The 17,167-nt window shown below is 37.1% G+C and overlaps 1 protein-coding gene and 1 long non-coding RNA gene across 2 annotated transcripts in view; one reads left to right on the top strand and one right to left on the bottom strand.

Annotated features, from left to right (window-relative positions):
* Positions 1-268: 268 nt before the first annotated feature.
* The window catches only part of NADK2 (NAD kinase 2, mitochondrial), a 36,489-nt gene continuing 19,590 nt past the window's right edge, over positions 269-17,167 (bottom strand). The window contains 9 exon segments of the mRNA XM_075740681.1: positions 269-3,129; positions 5,853-5,976; positions 6,440-6,493; positions 6,577-6,632; positions 8,838-8,981; positions 11,317-11,395; positions 12,416-12,552; positions 15,012-15,095; positions 16,425-16,506. Of these exon segments, the coding sequence (XP_075596796.1) occupies positions 2,991-3,129; positions 5,853-5,976; positions 6,440-6,493; positions 6,577-6,632; positions 8,838-8,981; positions 11,317-11,395; positions 12,416-12,552; positions 15,012-15,095; positions 16,425-16,506 (899 nt within the window). The 3' untranslated portion in view covers positions 269-2,990.
* LOC142599552 (uncharacterized) lies at positions 2,613-5,690 on the top strand. Its single transcript, XR_012833116.1, has 2 exons — positions 2,613-2,763; positions 2,940-5,690. It is a non-coding gene; the product is annotated as an uncharacterized LOC142599552 (long non-coding RNA).

Here is a 17,167-nt window from a genome sequence, read left to right as displayed (position 1 = left end):
TATTGCAGGTCTGTTGGATATGATAGCAGCTGGCAGATGCATAATAGAGTTCTTCTGGGTAAGATGCATCACTGACCTTTTCCTAACTGAAAAAAGTTATTTGGTAGCTCCAAGCAATCTGTACTAGAAACCGCTACATATGTAAGTCTCCGCGTTTTATGTAAAGCATGAAGGCGTAGAAACCATTATTTAAAACAAACTGTGCAGTCAGTGAGAAGAGGCTAAGCACATGAAACACTTGAAATAAGGCACAGGACAGCTTCATCTATCTATTATGTTTTTAATTTTTATTATATAAGGTATAAACACCACTTTTTTTTTTAAAAAAAAAAAGGCAAAGAATGACAGGTCTAGTTTAGCAGAACATAATGTGGACTGGCACTAAATGAAAAAAGCAAGGATTTGATTCAGCAGGTAGAAGAGGTGCAGAGTTCACTGCCAGTCCAGGCAGATTAAATCAGTGTTAAACCAATAAGTCCTGTCAGGGTATACTGACTACCAGGTAAATTGTCTGTACTGCAATCCTTTGTAATAAAGGATCCTTAAAATGGATTCTACAATTCTTTAATAAAAAAGGTAGCATCTTACTGTTTATCTATTATAGATCTCTGAATAATCCTAGTTATTTAAATCAAGCATTCACCAGTAAATGCTTCAACAGAAGTGCAATTAAACACAGACAAAACCAGTAGAGGCCACTCATGAGTAGGACAGGTTTCCATTTTGCTAAGTTAGGAATTTGGCTGTGAAATCTCTTACTAAACCCTAAACCAGATCATACTTGGGGTCTCTGGGGCCTAAAAACATTGCCTTTTAGTCTCAGCATTCATAATAAGGAATGACAGGCATCTTAAGAGGTACGCACCTTGATCAGACTAATCGGTCTCCATTAAAACATTACAGCATACGAATGTCTGTAAGTAGGGGACGGGGTTTCTGCCATAAATTTGTCTATGGAGGTATTCAAGGACACTTTCAATACTTGAATCTCAGATCTAACACAGTGGTAAAGTCCTAGGAAGTCATAAATTAGTGTTAATGGTGTTGGTGGGTTGTTTTTGGTTTTTTTTTTTCCTCTTAACAGCATATTGACTAGTGTACTCGACAGCAGAGGCACATAAAACTTCCTTAAATGGTTGCAGATGGATAAAGAATAACTAAACCACTCTAGTCTCTGTGCAGCCAACTTTCTAAAGAAAGATTAGTCTTTTACATCTTTACCTTTAGACTGGTTTTGCAGATTATTTTAGACATTAAGAGCTTTATTGTGATAGTTCCTGAACTTACACAGTTTTGAAAGAGTATTTGGCTATTTTGATTTCTTCCCCTTCTGGTCTGCAACCCTGATAAGTGTAAATAACTGAATCTGCAGCACAATTAAAAGGTGAAATGTACACAAACAGTGATAGCTTATTCAAAAAGCTCCATCAGTATCATATTTTGCTAGAACTGAATGGTCTGGTCAAATCAATTTCCTCTGAATTCTTGTTTAGAGTGAATACAAACACTTAACTAGTAGAAGAAAAAAAAATCCTTTATCCATTTTCTCCACCTGTAAAGATCAGTTTCATTTTGTGATTAGCCATAAATACACTGATTGGCCACACTGGAGAACATTGCCATTAGACCTGAGAACATCTTTTACAGAAGTCTCTTCATTCAAAAGTAGTTTGAAGAAAACTCACTTTTGGAAGATCTGTAGTAGACAGAACAAAACACATTTGTTTCAAGTCATGTAGTAGAAGAGTTCCCACTGTAGGAATCTTCATGTTGTCAAATTCTGCCCTCTCATCTGCGCAATTATCTGCACAGACTTTAAAAGGCAGTCATAGTTCACAGTTTCTCTAAAAGATTATGTAAAAAGTCACTTCCTCTTCTATAATCAGAGCTTTTTTCCTGTGATCAACTTGTTTACCTAATACATGATCAGAAGCATGTAAAATTAAAATTAATTTGTTGCCAATTAGTATCTGTAGAATTCAGCATAGAATCGGAAATTTAAACTTTCTGGGGAAGCTCAAAAACACATACATCAAAAACTGGAAGACACTAGGTATTAACTTGTGCTCCAACTACCAGCACCCATCACATCTCATTCTTCTTCAATTATAAAGAAACTCAGAACCTAAAATTCCAAACCATTCAACTTAATAATGCCAAATATCTTTCTTAATGATAGCCACCTACATACACTACTGTGACTAAACACCTGCTAGCAAGCTAAACCATTCAGTGAAGGAGTATATCTTACTTCAACATGTTTCCTCTAGTTTGCGTATTTCTATTAAAGGTCTCAAGAAAACTCTTGTGTTTCAAGTCCCTCTTTAGCCAAAGAGAAAAGGTAAGAGCTACCTCATTCAAGATGTGATTAAACTAGACTCTTGATGTAAATCTACAAAGTAGAAAAAAAACTGGAAGAGGAAAAAAAAAATTGTTCTAAGTTTTATGAAACTACAAAGTTGTAAAATTTTTGAAAAGCATACAAAAGGTTTGTATTTCCATTTCTATTACATCAACATAAGGATTTACCAAAAAATCTATATATCCTTGCATCAAATTGCTAGATTGACAGTCAACTTTTCTATAAAAGTACATGTGTGAAGGGTGTTTAGTTTCATCAGTCCCAGACTGTTACGAAAAAACTGTACATCTCAATATTTAATGCTACTGATTTAATACTTGAACCCCTCTACCTGTGTTTAAAAAGATGTTCTTTCATGTTTGCCTTACAGGTTAAAATGTCAATTTTCACTGAAGTTAGAGGTAAGACTTCAGATATATTTCTTTTACACCAGATGCAAAAACAGCTTAAATATCAGGTTAAGGTTTCCCCATCCCAAAGGAATGAAAAGCATCTCAAGCTTCCTCCAAATTCTCTTGTATCCAAAAAGGCCAACTTCCAACATAATGCAGCATTGTGATGTGCTGTCTATCCCCAGGAGTTCCCTCTCTGGATCCAGAATTGTTTCAGCTGAAGATGCTAGGGTCCTTCATTCTTCCAGCAGAACAGTGCACAGTGCATCCTCCGTATCGATTGTTATTGAAGCTATCGCCCCATCATTGAACTCAAAAGATGTTCCTCCATCTACAACCATACAAGCATCCCAGCAACGGGAACGGACACAGACTCTGCAAAACCCCAACAAATAAGTTTTCACAAAATAGCTTAAAAAAATAAGTATTTCACACAAACACTTATCTGAACAATAATGTTCTATGACATTCCCTTGCATGGGTCAGTAAATGCTTAATCACATGTGAGCATACTTAGAGACGAATTTAGCATGGTTCTAAGCACTAGAATCCCCCAATCTATCTATTCATACTTTGTATAGACATAACAAAGAGTCCAGAGAAGACTGAAGGACTTGTTCAAATGGAGACTATTGCTGCAAGAGTCTGAGAACAGCCTGTAATGTAACACTTGATATTGAAAGCTGCGGCTTAAGAGTATTTTTAAAGAAAGCTACTGATTACCGCCATTTAATAGTGGGATTTACTTAATCTTTCAGAGAGAAGTTTTCAATTAATTTATGATTCTAATATATGGTCTTCATGTTAAGTGGAACACGCAGTTTCAATTACCAATGCTTGCAATTCAAATAATTTGGGTATTAATACAGTCTGTTTTGCTATATGAATCATTCACAGAGAGAAGGGAAAGTAATTTCAAACATGAAGGTGAGAATGCTTGCCAGGCAAGATCATAAATATGTACTGCAGGATATTACTGTAAATTAGAGTTTGACTACTACATATTTAAGCTAATAAATTTAAGTTTATAAAATTTAAGGCAGCTCTTTTAAAGCTGGACAAGACAGAATAAAGCTACTAACCATCCTCCTCTTCACTAACCTTTAAAAGGAAAATTAATTCAACCATTGTAATTTATTCTTTCACAGATGTAGAAAGCGAGAACACTATTAAAGAAAGAATTCTCCAAACTTTTTTCATATTGCTAGATGAGAACCAATAGTTATGCCACAGCAGCTGTGAGACTGCAGACTCACATAAATGTGCTTGATTGTTTCTGACTTAGGCCTTGGTCTAGACAATGTTCTGATCTCCAAAATTTAATCAACAATTATCCAATGACTTAAATTTTCAGGAAGATACATCTTTCACAAACATGAAAAGCTTGGAAGCACACTCACAGTGTCAAAGCTTAATTGGCCTGTGCATCACTAAAACATAGCCATGTCTGGACACTGCAGAACATGGAGGCGTGTTCCACTCCTCCATTTCACTCTGGGCTGCTGCTATGTCAAGAAAAATAAAGAACAGGAATGGGGAGATGTCTAGTATCAAGAGCTAAAGATCAACTGTGACAAGCAGCAAATTCTACTTAAAAATGGAAAAATGGGCCGATATCCCTCATAGGTATGCAGACATTTGTAGCTCCAGTATAGTTTTTATAATATATCCCATGCTGAGGACTCCAAATAAGACTTAGTCCTGTAGAACCCATGGATAAAAATGCAGTTATTTTCTCCTATATTAACCTCTCCTCCTACCATCTCTTAAGATTTACTCACCCTTGAGAACTCCCAAATCCAAAAAACTAAGAAGCAGTAAATGTTTAAAGATGTGACGCATACACAGTGGGCATCTAATATAATAATATTCAGTCCCAGTAGCCACAGATGTCCTTTATTACTAGGTCATAAAATGTTGTTGTAACACTGATGTGGCTCAAAAGGAGAATAATTTTGGCCTCCTTTGAGTCAAAGCTCCTTTAGACATTTCTTTTGATATAAAAGGTTGAATTAACATTTAATTAATACTGAAATAGTGCAGTGTTCTCAACATGGTTATGCTGAACATATAACTGTTTCATGTGTTTATATTTAATTGTGGCAAGCTCCAGAAAAATCACAGAAGCGTAGAATCATTTAGGTTGGAACAGATCTTTAAGATCATCAATTCCAACCATTAACCTAAAACTGCCAAGTCCACCACTAAGCCATGCCCCTAAGCACTACATCTACACATCTTCTAAATACCTCCAGGGATGGTGACTGCAGCACTTCCCTGGGCAGCCTGTTCCAGTCCTTGACAACCCTTTCGGTGAAGAAATTTTTCCTAATATCTAATCTAAACCTCCCCTGGCACAAGTGCCCTGTTAAAATGAATTGTCAAATACTTTAGTCTGGAAGGCATCTAGTCCAACCTTTGACTCAAAGCAGGCTTTACTTCAAAGACAGACTAGTTTGCTTAGGGCCTTGCCTAGTCCAGTTTTGAGTCTCTCCAAGGACAGTGATAGCACAATCTCTGGGAACGCCAATTCTACTGCCTGACCATTTTCACTGTGAGAATTTTTTCATTTTTTTTAATCAGAATCTTACATTCTATAAAATCACAGCTTTTGCCTCATATTGTGCTTTGAAAAGAGTTTAACTCAGTCTCCTCTGTAACCATCCATTGGTAGCTGAATACAGCAACTGGATCCACCCTACTTAGTCTTGTCTCCTCCAGAGACAAAAAACCCCCCACCGTTTGAGTCTCTCCTTTATACACCATGTATTTTGGCCCCCTAATCATATCAGTGGCCCTTTCCTGAATTCACTACAGTTTGTCAATGCATCTGTCTCATACTGAGGGAAATGGCACATACCCAAAACTGGGCACAATGTGGTTCTTTTATTCTGTAAGACTGTGCACAGATCAAACATTAAAAACGCTTAACACAACTTAGAAACATTCTCTTCCTGTTGTTATAAGAACAATACTCAAGCCCCTCAAAACACAAACTGGATGGTGAAACACTTCAAGGGAAACCCCTGGATTACTCATACTTTGACAAATACACAGAATTAAATAATTCTTCAGGGACTGCCATAGGCAACACTCACTTTGAAGAGAAGCCACGCTGCCGGCTACTTGAGAAAACTCTGTTTACAATAGGTTCTCGAATACTGAAAAACATCTTTGGTTCTTCTGGATTGTAGAGCAGGGACTCATTGTAATCATTTGTTACTGTAAATAAAGAAATCAGCCATTAGTTTTTCCAGAGAAAATTAGTTATTTTCAGAAACACACATTCCTCCAGGAGAAAGCAGCTGCCCTACTGAGAGGGGATATTGAGACTTGCCAGATATTTAATGGCCCTCACCTGCAAAGAAAATTAATTTTACAGAACATTCCTTTCAGTTCTATTGCATCATGAATACTCAACAGCTCTCTTCAGGTGATTAAATATTAAGTGTCTCAAATCTTAGGAGAACTGAAATTCTCCTGAAGATCTATACATATGAAAGTTTAAATAAGTGCTTTTATATCAAGTCAGACATTTTTCACCAAATGTGCCTAAATAATGTTTGTAAGAAAGACTAATATTGCAAAAGCACTAAAATACTGAAAGCAGTGCTGAGTATTAAGAGTACAAACAAAATTAACTGGTGAAAGATACCTTAAAGAAATCTTGGCTTTTTTCACTAACCTTTTTGTACAAGTTCCATGTTCAATGGCATATTCAAACTTCCATGCTTTTTAGCTGTTGAGCCAAGAGAAAGAGCCTCAATTAGATAGGTGTATCTTTATATAAACTTGGCCAGTAATGTCACACTGTTCACTCACCAATCTTAAGGATCTCTTCAACAGCTTGATGTGCTACCTTGTTAATATTATAGGACCTAGACAGAGAAGTAGAAGTCTTGTTTGCTAAGCAATACAACTTGGGAAAAAAAGAAAACAAAAACAAAACAAAAAAATCTTGCATAGTTCTTCATGAAGAACTAAGTTCAACATCAGGAAGAAAAAAAATAAATAATGCTATTAAGTGTGAGCTAACAGTTTCTTAAAATGTCTTAAATTAACTCTTGGTTTAACATCTATGTGTGGCTTTGTAAACATTAATAATCCATTAAGTGAAGTCTTCAGAAAAGCACAGCATGATACACAGGATGTAGTCTCCTTATCAATTATCCTCCTGCCTTAAAACCCCAGTAATTGCTGATTTAATTCTGCATAAATAAACCTGAAGCATGACAGTTCTACAGATCGTGTGTGTTCCCATCCTTTCTATCCACTTCTTGCTAATTAATTCCTTCTGTCAGTTCTCATTTATGGGACCCAACACCTCTTCACAAATATGCCTCTTCGTCCGCACCCTAAGGTATGGGCTTGAACCTCACAATAATTGATGTATATAAAAAAAAGTCAGAACAGACACTTCTGCATTTGCCACATTTGGATGCACAAGTCAACATAAAGCTTCTGCCTGAGCCAATTCTAAACTCCAATAAAAGTCTCCCTCCTCTGCCCAGGCTCAAAAGGGATTAGGTACTAATCGCAGCCTCCTTGGCAGTAGTACTGTGACCATCTCAGCTGCCCAGCTCTCAATACAGCTTAAAATCCTCAGTCCAGCACTTCTGTCGTGGCAGTAAAACACCTCAGACTGCAATAGATGTCCTCTATGCATCTAACAGACTACAGAGCTGCTGAGGGTGGTTGTCCAAGGCTCTTTCTCTTACACTTATTGCCTACCTGCAAGGCTCAGCAGATGCTAGCAAAAAACTGAGATGCACAGTTTGAAATTGTTCTCTCTCAACTAGATATCCTTTTATGTAAGTTTTGGCAGCTGAGGGAAGCACTTGGACATTTAAATGCCTCTCAGTCCAAGGAGGTCTGAAATCCCAGGAGAGTCCCTAAACCATAGGCTAAGGAAGATCACTCCACGGAGGCTTGGCGTCAGTTTAGAGAAGTCCAGCAGTAAACACTGATTATAGCAATGGAGATAGGCAATCATGGAGTTTGGTCCCTGGTTCTAGGATTGCTCAGTACAGATCATATAGGCAAACCAAATACATTAGAACAGCTTTCAACGAAGACTGTACATTCCCAAGGTACATTTCCTGAACACTAGGAAAGTTCTCCTCGCAGTCTGCCAGTTTCATCCTTGGCAGCCTCCAAGACTAAGTTATGCTGACTGAATACAAAATTCTGAATTACAATGAAGAGTAAAACCCAGTAACCATGGTTACAGCATGAATATTCATTTTTGAATTTCATTAAAAGCTTCAGTTTTAGTTCATCTTAGCCTGCCACATAAATCCAGGGCCTGTTGTACAACCTTTAACTATAAGCACGGCCAGATTTCCAAATGAAAGAGGCTCTCACTGTACACATCTCTCACATCTCAAAACAACTGATCAGACTTACATGCAGTACTGCAGCTTGTTTAAACTGAAGTTAAGATAATTTACCCCTTTGATTAAGCTAGCACAGCTCTGCTTAGATATACCCATCTTTGTTTAAGGGGAATATTTTGGCAAGGAGACTGTGCCCTTTCAATTAAGTATAAAAGAGGAAAGAGGCTTGGAAGAAGAATGGACAGTAGATGTGCCAGAGAACACTTAACACTGTTTCCAAGTACATGTTTTCCTATTCTTCCTAGAGCTTACATTTTTATAAGTTTTCTGAGCTACTTCATGTAAATATTTTCATTTTAGTTAAAAAAAGTAGCTCAAAGATCCTCCCAACATGCTCTGCAAGTCAGAGCAGAATCTCTTTCCCTCACCACCCCCAACCCTCAATGCATCTCCATGTGCGGCATGCAACCTCTTTCACCAAAATTACACCTAAGGTAAACTTCTGTCTCAATGCCTCAGCTCCTCACCTTTTCAACTCTTTTCTCTATACCTACAAGGGTGCTCTGCTTTTCTCATACACCTGAGACAGCTTTGAACCATACTGATAGTGAGAATATTTGGTTGTAACTGACATGCACTGACTTACCCATAGCCCAAGAGTGTCTCAGTCCAGACAAAATGCTTAAGCAAAGTAAGTTCATCTAGCTTATCTGAAGTGATATTTCATATCATTTTATACGTACTTACCATGCTTTAGATCCTGTTCCAGTACACACATTAAGCCCTGAACTCTTCTGTTTTTCCCAAGGACCATCATCAACTGATATCTCATAATAGGAGGCCCTATGGAGCGAGAATTTAAAACTGGGTTTGCAGGACTTACAGTTCTCCCTGAATAAGACAGAACACACAGCCTTATCAGGCACGTAAAAATTTAGAGGGGTTAGTTTCAAATCTGGATGACAATTTCACAGGCTTTGCAGTGTTTTTCCAATTTGGCAGCCACTTTTGATTCACTGTTTTACAGCAGTTTTTATAATGGACAAAAGTGATTCGCAGCATGAACTTTTAGGCAGTTTTTCTGCAGCCACTTTTTGTATTAAATTATGCACAAAGAACTCTGTGTTCATCTGGGAATAGCTTCATATACAAGCTGGGTTTGCTGGACTTACAAATGAAACTACAAATATATTACCTTCCTTGCATAATTGTTGAACTACTGAAAAACTGTGTTTATGCTGTGATTGGGTCTCATAAAATTACATCAGGGAGCATTAAGAGGTAAGGCACTCCAATGTCAGTAAGTAATAGCGTGGCTTCAAGCTGAATTCAGGACCACTTCAGTACTTAAAAATCCACTGTCATTCTTCACAGTTTTAGTTTTACAATAGTCAGCAGGCTTACATTTCTCTCCAGGGCAAATTCTTCCTAAAACTCAAAGTAAGTCTTGGGGCATAAACATCATTCTGTATGGTATTATTAATATGTCAGGGGATTCCTAATATTAGGCTTAGAGACACCAGACAGTCTCTCTCTGTAAGCTTCAGAACATCCAAGGTTATATTTATGGACTAAAGTTGTTGATGTTCATAGTGTCTAATTCAGACAGTATGATATAGTCTTCAGATTAATAGATACCCTTCTTAGAAAAACACCACATTCACTGTGTTCAGCATGACTGAGTTTCATCTTTCTTAGTAAAAGGAGCTTACTGAGCTGGTTTAGATAATTAATGTTTCAGTCTGGATCAACTAGGAATACACCTCTTGAATATTTGGTGCGAAACAGTTCAGACTTAGTAACTAAGGGCATTTTGTGTACTCATTCTTGAGAGGATGGGAAGTTGAAAGAATGGGAAGCAAATTAAGAACACAGGTGCACAGCTTGATTCAGTTTAAGATAATTTTTGCAAGCTGGGTATGAAAGATTTTTTCTTCCTTCAACTTCCTTGTTTTCTTAACTGCCATGCATAATAAGACCTTGGAAGAACCACCTAGAGTCATTTTGCCTTAATATACAGCAGACTCATATACTTGAACCTTATGGAAGATTCATCTGTGTGACATCGTTATTTAAGTCTTCAAGTGTAAGGTCCTATTAACACAATATTTATTACTATTACTAGAGATTTGTTCCTACAGGCATTGTCTTTGTCAATGCTTCTCAAATATACTGGAACCAAAGAGCACAATGTATTTGTGACACTCAGAAGCAGAGCGCTATTATAAAGTGTTGCAAAGCAGCTTTGTGTTCCTCTATCACTGTAAGTTAAAGAAACTTTTTAGAATCTTCATAAAATTAGGTTTGATTTAGGGGAGAGCAAAATTTGTATCTCTTTGAGACTAATTCCTTCTGTCAGTCTGAGGCTGCGGTCCAGATGGAAGATAAACCACTCATGGAACATTTATATTGTTTCCAGCAGCAAACACAGTGTCCCAGGCACTGTACAAACACAATAAGCTGTTACACAGAATAAAGGGAAAAGGGATATAAAATACAAGTAAAAGTTTGGCCAAATCCTGACCAAAGATCATGTTTTAGCTCCTTTCCTGCAGCTCCAATCAGATTCCCCACATCCTTCTTGGTATTGTTTGGCTGGCAGAAATGCACTGATCCTCAGGACAGAAAGGACAGTCAAAGCTATTCTGGATAAGGCAGTATCAAGATTTGATACAAACTTGTTTCTTAAAACAAGAAAGGAAGTGTTTTCCCACAACAACAAAGCTTCTGCTAAAGGCTGGCTGATACCTTTGCTTCTAACAACAGAGAGGCAAGGAAAGAAGTACTTGGTCATGCTAAAAGCTATTTCTGCTTTTCACACTAAAAGCTTATGAAAAGATATTCAAGAAGAGATGCAGGAGAGGAGGCAGTTTAAGGACAGATATTTAAATCTTCAATTCATTGTAAAAATAGTAACTGAAGGCATTTAGTTACGTAAGAACTAACCAGGAAAGGCGTAAAACAATGAAGAGGAAAGAAAACAGCCAGGAATAATGAAAGATGAGAGAATGGCAAGACAGGAAGGTGGAAAACCAGAAATTAACATCACTGTACTTACATGTCTGAAAATACACTTTGTAATTAGCAACAATACAATCAGTGTTATGTATTCATGGACTAGAACTGAAATTTGACAGCAAAGACATCCCATCACTGATTGGCCATCGCAATGTCATAGAAAGAAAGTCAATTGTACCATGCTACAACAACAAAGAATTAAACATACCTGGATGAAAGAGATTCCCCAATGAAGACTTCATTGAGTGCTCTTACTGGTAAAAGATGTGGACCAGAAATGTCAGATCCTGCAGATATTGAATATAACAGTATTGAATCATGGCTCTAAAAACCAAATTTTCAAAAATAACTCACAACTCATTGGAGGACACACTCTGCTGCCTGCGTTTGTATTCTAGACCTCATGCTCCATTTTCTTCAAGGACTCAATTTTTCACTGATTTGTCTGGAGCCAGTCACTGTCCTTTACTGGAGACAAATATTTGAACCAAGGTCAATGAGGCAATGACACTTATGTTCTGACATTGCTTTCCTCAAAAACTCATGGGCAACCAGACAGATTGAAGTCTTCTTTTCTGTCAGTCACTCTTCCAGCCTAGTTAAATTAACTGACAGGGACTTAATAGACCATTTCCGATAAAGTTTTAAGAATGAGACTTCATACCACAGGGTAATTAATGGGGATTAACACAGTGAGGAAATGCAGTACTGGACACAGGTTAAGGAGAGAATCATGCATCTTCAATCCATCATAAACAAAACAGTCCAAGGTGTCTGATCACTGAAGAACTACCCAGGGAGAAATTCTCACTTCTAATTTCTCATTTGTCTGCTGGCAGTCTGTGACAAGCTTTTTCAATTGTGAAGTAACCTACCTCAAATTTAGCACAAGTTCAGAGCACACGTGCACACGTGCACGCACACACACAGGTTTTTAGTGTGGAGCAGCTAAATGCATAGTAAAATGTTCATGTGGCAACCCCAAGTGTCTATAGTAACCCTAAGAGACAACAATTTAAAAAAGCTCAGGTATTTTGCCAGCAGATAATACTATTTAAAAACATCTCTATATTAACTGTTAATACTGAAAACTGGTTCTAAGTGTACAGTCCAGAATAAACATACGGAAACAAAAAATCCTCCCTTCTGAAAAACCTTAATCAAGGTCTTCAGGTCATGAGAGCTGTCTCTCCCTGACTCTCAAATACAGCAACCAGATTTCAAATACTTCAACTCTCACAAATCTTTATCTTCTATTCCAAGTTATCATAGCAAAGTGATTACATTCTTGTCAGATTTTAACCTACTTTGATCCTGGAATCTTTCATTTATGTGAGCCCTGCTGTGCTGCTCTTGGCTTAGCTGCTGTTCGTGTAAATCTACAGGGGTTGGGTTAATACCAGTTCCTTCAAGATACAGTCGGATTCTTTGCCGCCACTGCCACCTTAGACAGGAGAAAGAAGTTGGTATCAGTAGCTGAAATGTTCATTACAGAATTAGATAGGATCAGAGAGTCTTCACTCTCAAAGCAGAGCACCTTAAGATTAAAAGTTAAATATATTCAGTCATATTTCAAGTTTTATAGCTTCCACTATAATTTCTAAATTTAGAAAGTTAATCATACTAAAATGTAAATACTTTACACTTACCAATTTGCTACCTAATGTTTTTTGTATGTGTAAAGTAAGAGGACGCTAGCCAAAAGTTGTCTACAAACATTACACATAACAACCCATCTTTTTAGGCATGTGATTCTAACTTAGGAATTCATGACTGATGCAGTGATTTTGCAAACAACAAGCCCTCAGGAATTTATACAGCAATATTTTTACCATCTTTTGTTTGTATTTGTGGATGTCCAGAAGAGCAGCTCTGTCCACTCCTTTATACCTAAGAGCCACAACTATCCTCTCATTTTAAGAATCTCTACTAGCCTAGAAACTTTAGGATGCTTAAGAGGAATTCAAATGAAGAAAGAGAAGGATATAAAAGGCATTCTTCCTTAAGCTGTTACAACATTCCTTATTTTTTCCTAGAGGAAGTATCAATTCATTTTTCCTCTTACAATTTAGAGATTATATAAAACAAAATAGTAATAGTAATTTTGATTAAGAAAGCAAATCGCAAGGGAGTGTTATAAGCATATCTTTTCCCAGTTCATACTGTTGATATCCGGGTGACAGTAATCAGCTTACGTGTCTCCTGAAATTACAACAAGGAAAACGCTTTATATGACTACATTACTAGGCTTTCCTCATTGTCATCCTTGTAGACCCTTGTTCAACATAATATAATTACCTATCTGTCCTTAAATTCCAAGTACGGTTTTAGGTAGTCAGGCAGACAGCAGGCAATGAGTATTGTTATGCTAGCCTCCTTACAATACTCATGCTAGAACATATCAAAATCCCTACAAAATTAGAAAACGGGGCTGTACCTCTACTACACCCCTATTCTGAGATCCTGTTACACCACTGAACATTAAAGAAAGAAGCATGGGTAGTATCATATAGTTTGTCCTTTACAAATCAATAATGTTGGTTGTTTCATGGGACTACAAGGTAAATGCTTACACAGACTGTTGCACTAAAGTGGCTGATACTTCAAGGGTAAGGAGAAAAGGCAAGTCCCCTTTTCCAGTCTCTGGCACCTCACCATCCTTATGCAACTCTGAGCCACCAGAACCTCTTCCAGACAGGCTGATCCAGTTACTCTAAGTTTCCTTAGGGCCAAATAAATCTTGAGAACTGCCAAATGAAACACCTGCTCAGGTCCTTGCTTAGGAATACCAGTTCCTATTATTTGGGAAAAATAACCAGGGAGATCCTTTCTGTGTCACTCTGGTGAGGCTTCAGCTCCATAACAAGCAACAACAGGAGTGTCAGCAACAAAAATATAACATGGCATCCAACAAAAACATTAGAAGTGCCTAGATTATCATGGGAGGTTATCTGCATTAGCACTACCAGCTTTATCTAAGCGAATTAACATGATGGAGAATTAAAAGTTTCTGTTTTCTAAGTCCCAAAACATGAGTTGAAAGTACCTTTTCATTTAGCAATATCTATTGAAACACCTACAGTTATTCATAATCAATCCTGATGACTGTATTCACCTCATTTCAGAACTTTTCTATGGCACAAATACAGTTACACTTCAAGCTACAAATTAAATATGCTAGAAGTATACACAAACTCCAATTGCAATATATTTTCATGTGCATGACATTTCTGTTTCATGGTTTGCCATCATAAAAGTATTCTGTAATGGTAATACATCACAGAATAATGTCTCTTTTTAAATAGCTATTTAAAATCTCTTCCCTAGTCTGTCCTTTAAAATCAGTTTGCTTCCTTCTTAATTCAAGTGAGGTTCTTCTATTTTAAGAATATCTAGTCTTGAAAACATCAAGCTATCTTCAGCAAAAAGAAAAGCTTTGCCTTACGCTAATCTGTTAACAAAATTTAAGTCACTCTACCTTAACAACCAAAACCCCAGATGCAAAACACTGAGCATTTCTTAACTGTATAAACTTCATTAGCTTCTATTAGTATGTCTGATCAGTGTACTACATATGCTTTTGAGTGTTAAAATATGTAAACCAATACACCCTTTACAAGAATGCAGTTCCTCATTTATGAATTTGCTAAGTCAGAAAAGAAAATCAATTATTGAAGGTCATAAAAAAAGTCTTTCTGCTGGAACTGGCAGTCAATTTTATCCTTTATATTCCAATCTCACGCTTGACTACAAACATTTTTTTCAACATGGTAAACATCTACATAGAATTCACAATTTGAGGCATTAAGATTTTACTAAGTATCGTCTGCTTAGGAATTGTACATCATTAAGAATTTTCCAGTCATAAGATGTTTTGGAAAACCAAAGATCGGTGAATCCTACCTGAACTCACCACAATAAAGCTTATGTAGTGCTTCGGGAAATGAGTGGGTATATCTCACAGGCAAGCATAAATGACCCTCCGATCTGGTAGCAAAAAAGAACAATGAAAATGATAGTATAACTACTATGATTTGGCACCTTAAAAAACCAAAACAAAACAAACACCTCCTTCTGTTACATGAAGCAAAGCTGCACTTTGACCTTTATGAACCTATACTATTCTTACATAATAGCACATCAGCAACAATACACCTCTTTCAGCTCCTGGGATGTATGTATGTGAGACAGGACATCTCTCCCACACTTCCCCTAAACACTGGCTGTTCAGCTAGTAATCCTGTGGGAATATGTAGGTACTCATATAGTTCCTGTCACCATAGTTCTAGGCAAGGAATTCAAGCTTAATAAACCTTGCAAGTTAGAAAGAAAATTTCTTTCATTTACACACGTTAGTGATACGAGACAGGTAAGCAACATGCCTAAGATCAAAAGAATGTCATATCAAAGCCAGAAGACTAAACACTGCTCCCCTTTCATGAGTGATATTTGATAACTTGAAGGCACTTGTTATTTGAACCCTGCTGTTCAGGCTTGATACTGTAGAATATTCACAGCATTTGAAAAGTTTTGGAAGAGGAGTGAGGTATGGAAGTTATTAAAACTTTTGGCCACCACTTTCTTATCTACTAAGATTAAATTAACTGGTAATATCAAAAGCAGAAACCTAAATCTGGAAATCTCAGCAGAGAGCCTTGGTGAATTCTGAGTTTTACTTGCCATCCATTTGAAGGTTATACCAACCAGGCAGTACTAATACACTGCATCCACCTGCCCAAATCAATCTTATGGTTAGGTGGATGCAACTTGTGTGCAGTTTATAATAGGACAACTAAATGCCATTAATTGGCTGAGGAGACTGCGTCCTCTGAGGTATGACATGGCTTACATGAAGAAACCAGAACAAACTTCATCCGAGGCCCTATCGAATTTCCAACAGGATTCGCCTTCTTCATAAAGAAACTAAGTTTCTGTGTGTTCAGACAAGACACTCAGTTGGTTTTGTTAAGTCCCTTTTCCTGTCTCTGTTCAATACTGCCATCTCTAGCCTCAAACTTCTGGTTAGTAATACAAGTTAACTAGCTGCAAGTGCTGTTACACTGGTGTGTGAGAACAGCTGTGGCAGTTTAACTCAGTCATGCTTATCCAATACTACTTACTGTCCTCTCAGATGAGACAAGATAACTCACTGCGGAAACTTTTCTAATAAAACAACAGGTTCACTTGATATCTACAATCCACTAAACCAGATATTTACGCTGCCAAATGCTACAGGCATGCCTCATGCATCATCAAAACAGATGCATATTGTGCCTGATATTAAATAAAGCAATACTTTCCCAAATGTGTTTTTACCTTTCAGGATCAGTATTTACTCCAATAACTGGCTTAAATTTATCAAAGACCTTACTGGCTGCCAGCAACATTGTACCATCACCTACAGAAGAAGCAAAACAAAAGTTAGTTTCACTTCACAGTCTAGTATCCCTAGCAAAATAGTCTCCTGTGTACTATAGCATTACCACTAGTGCTTTTATATCAACAAGTGATCGGGTAAGCTGCACAGAAATAAAATGGGCCCACAAAACTACAGACACCTTTCAAAGCAAAGTGGTCAGAACTGAATTTAAGATGGCAAATGTGACAGGAAAAAGTATGACTTATCTTACAGCTTCACATGACCAGGCAACTGAATTTGGCAGAAGCAAGTTTGAAAAGAGATTATGAAAATTTCTGTATATTTATCAGCTGGTAAGACAAACACTTTAAGAAAATAAATTTAGAAAGTATCGCTAATCAAAGCCACAGGAGATAGGAAACAATACAAAATTTTACTGTGAATCACATGAAAACAATGACTTTACTTCCATCTCAGTTGTTCTCCTAGAAGGCACAATTTAAAGGACTTATTTGGCCCCAAATAGGCATGCTTGGAAAAGAAGTCTTAGATAAAACTGTTGAAGTAGAAATCTACTGGTTTCTTCAGATACTGATATACTTTCCTATCTGTTAAACAGAACAACAACTATAACCTGAATCAGTCTTTGCACCAATATACAAGCTCTGAAAACCTCAGATGGTGTATGACTTCCCAGCTG

Source organism: Balearica regulorum, chromosome Z, assembly GCF_011004875.1.
Source record: "Balearica regulorum gibbericeps isolate bBalReg1 chromosome Z, bBalReg1.pri, whole genome shotgun sequence".
In the NCBI taxonomy this organism is placed as follows: Eukaryota; Metazoa; Chordata; class Aves; order Gruiformes; family Gruidae; genus Balearica; species Balearica regulorum.
The sequence above is the reverse complement of the archived record's forward strand: the minus strand, read 5'-3'. Positions and strand labels throughout refer to the sequence as shown.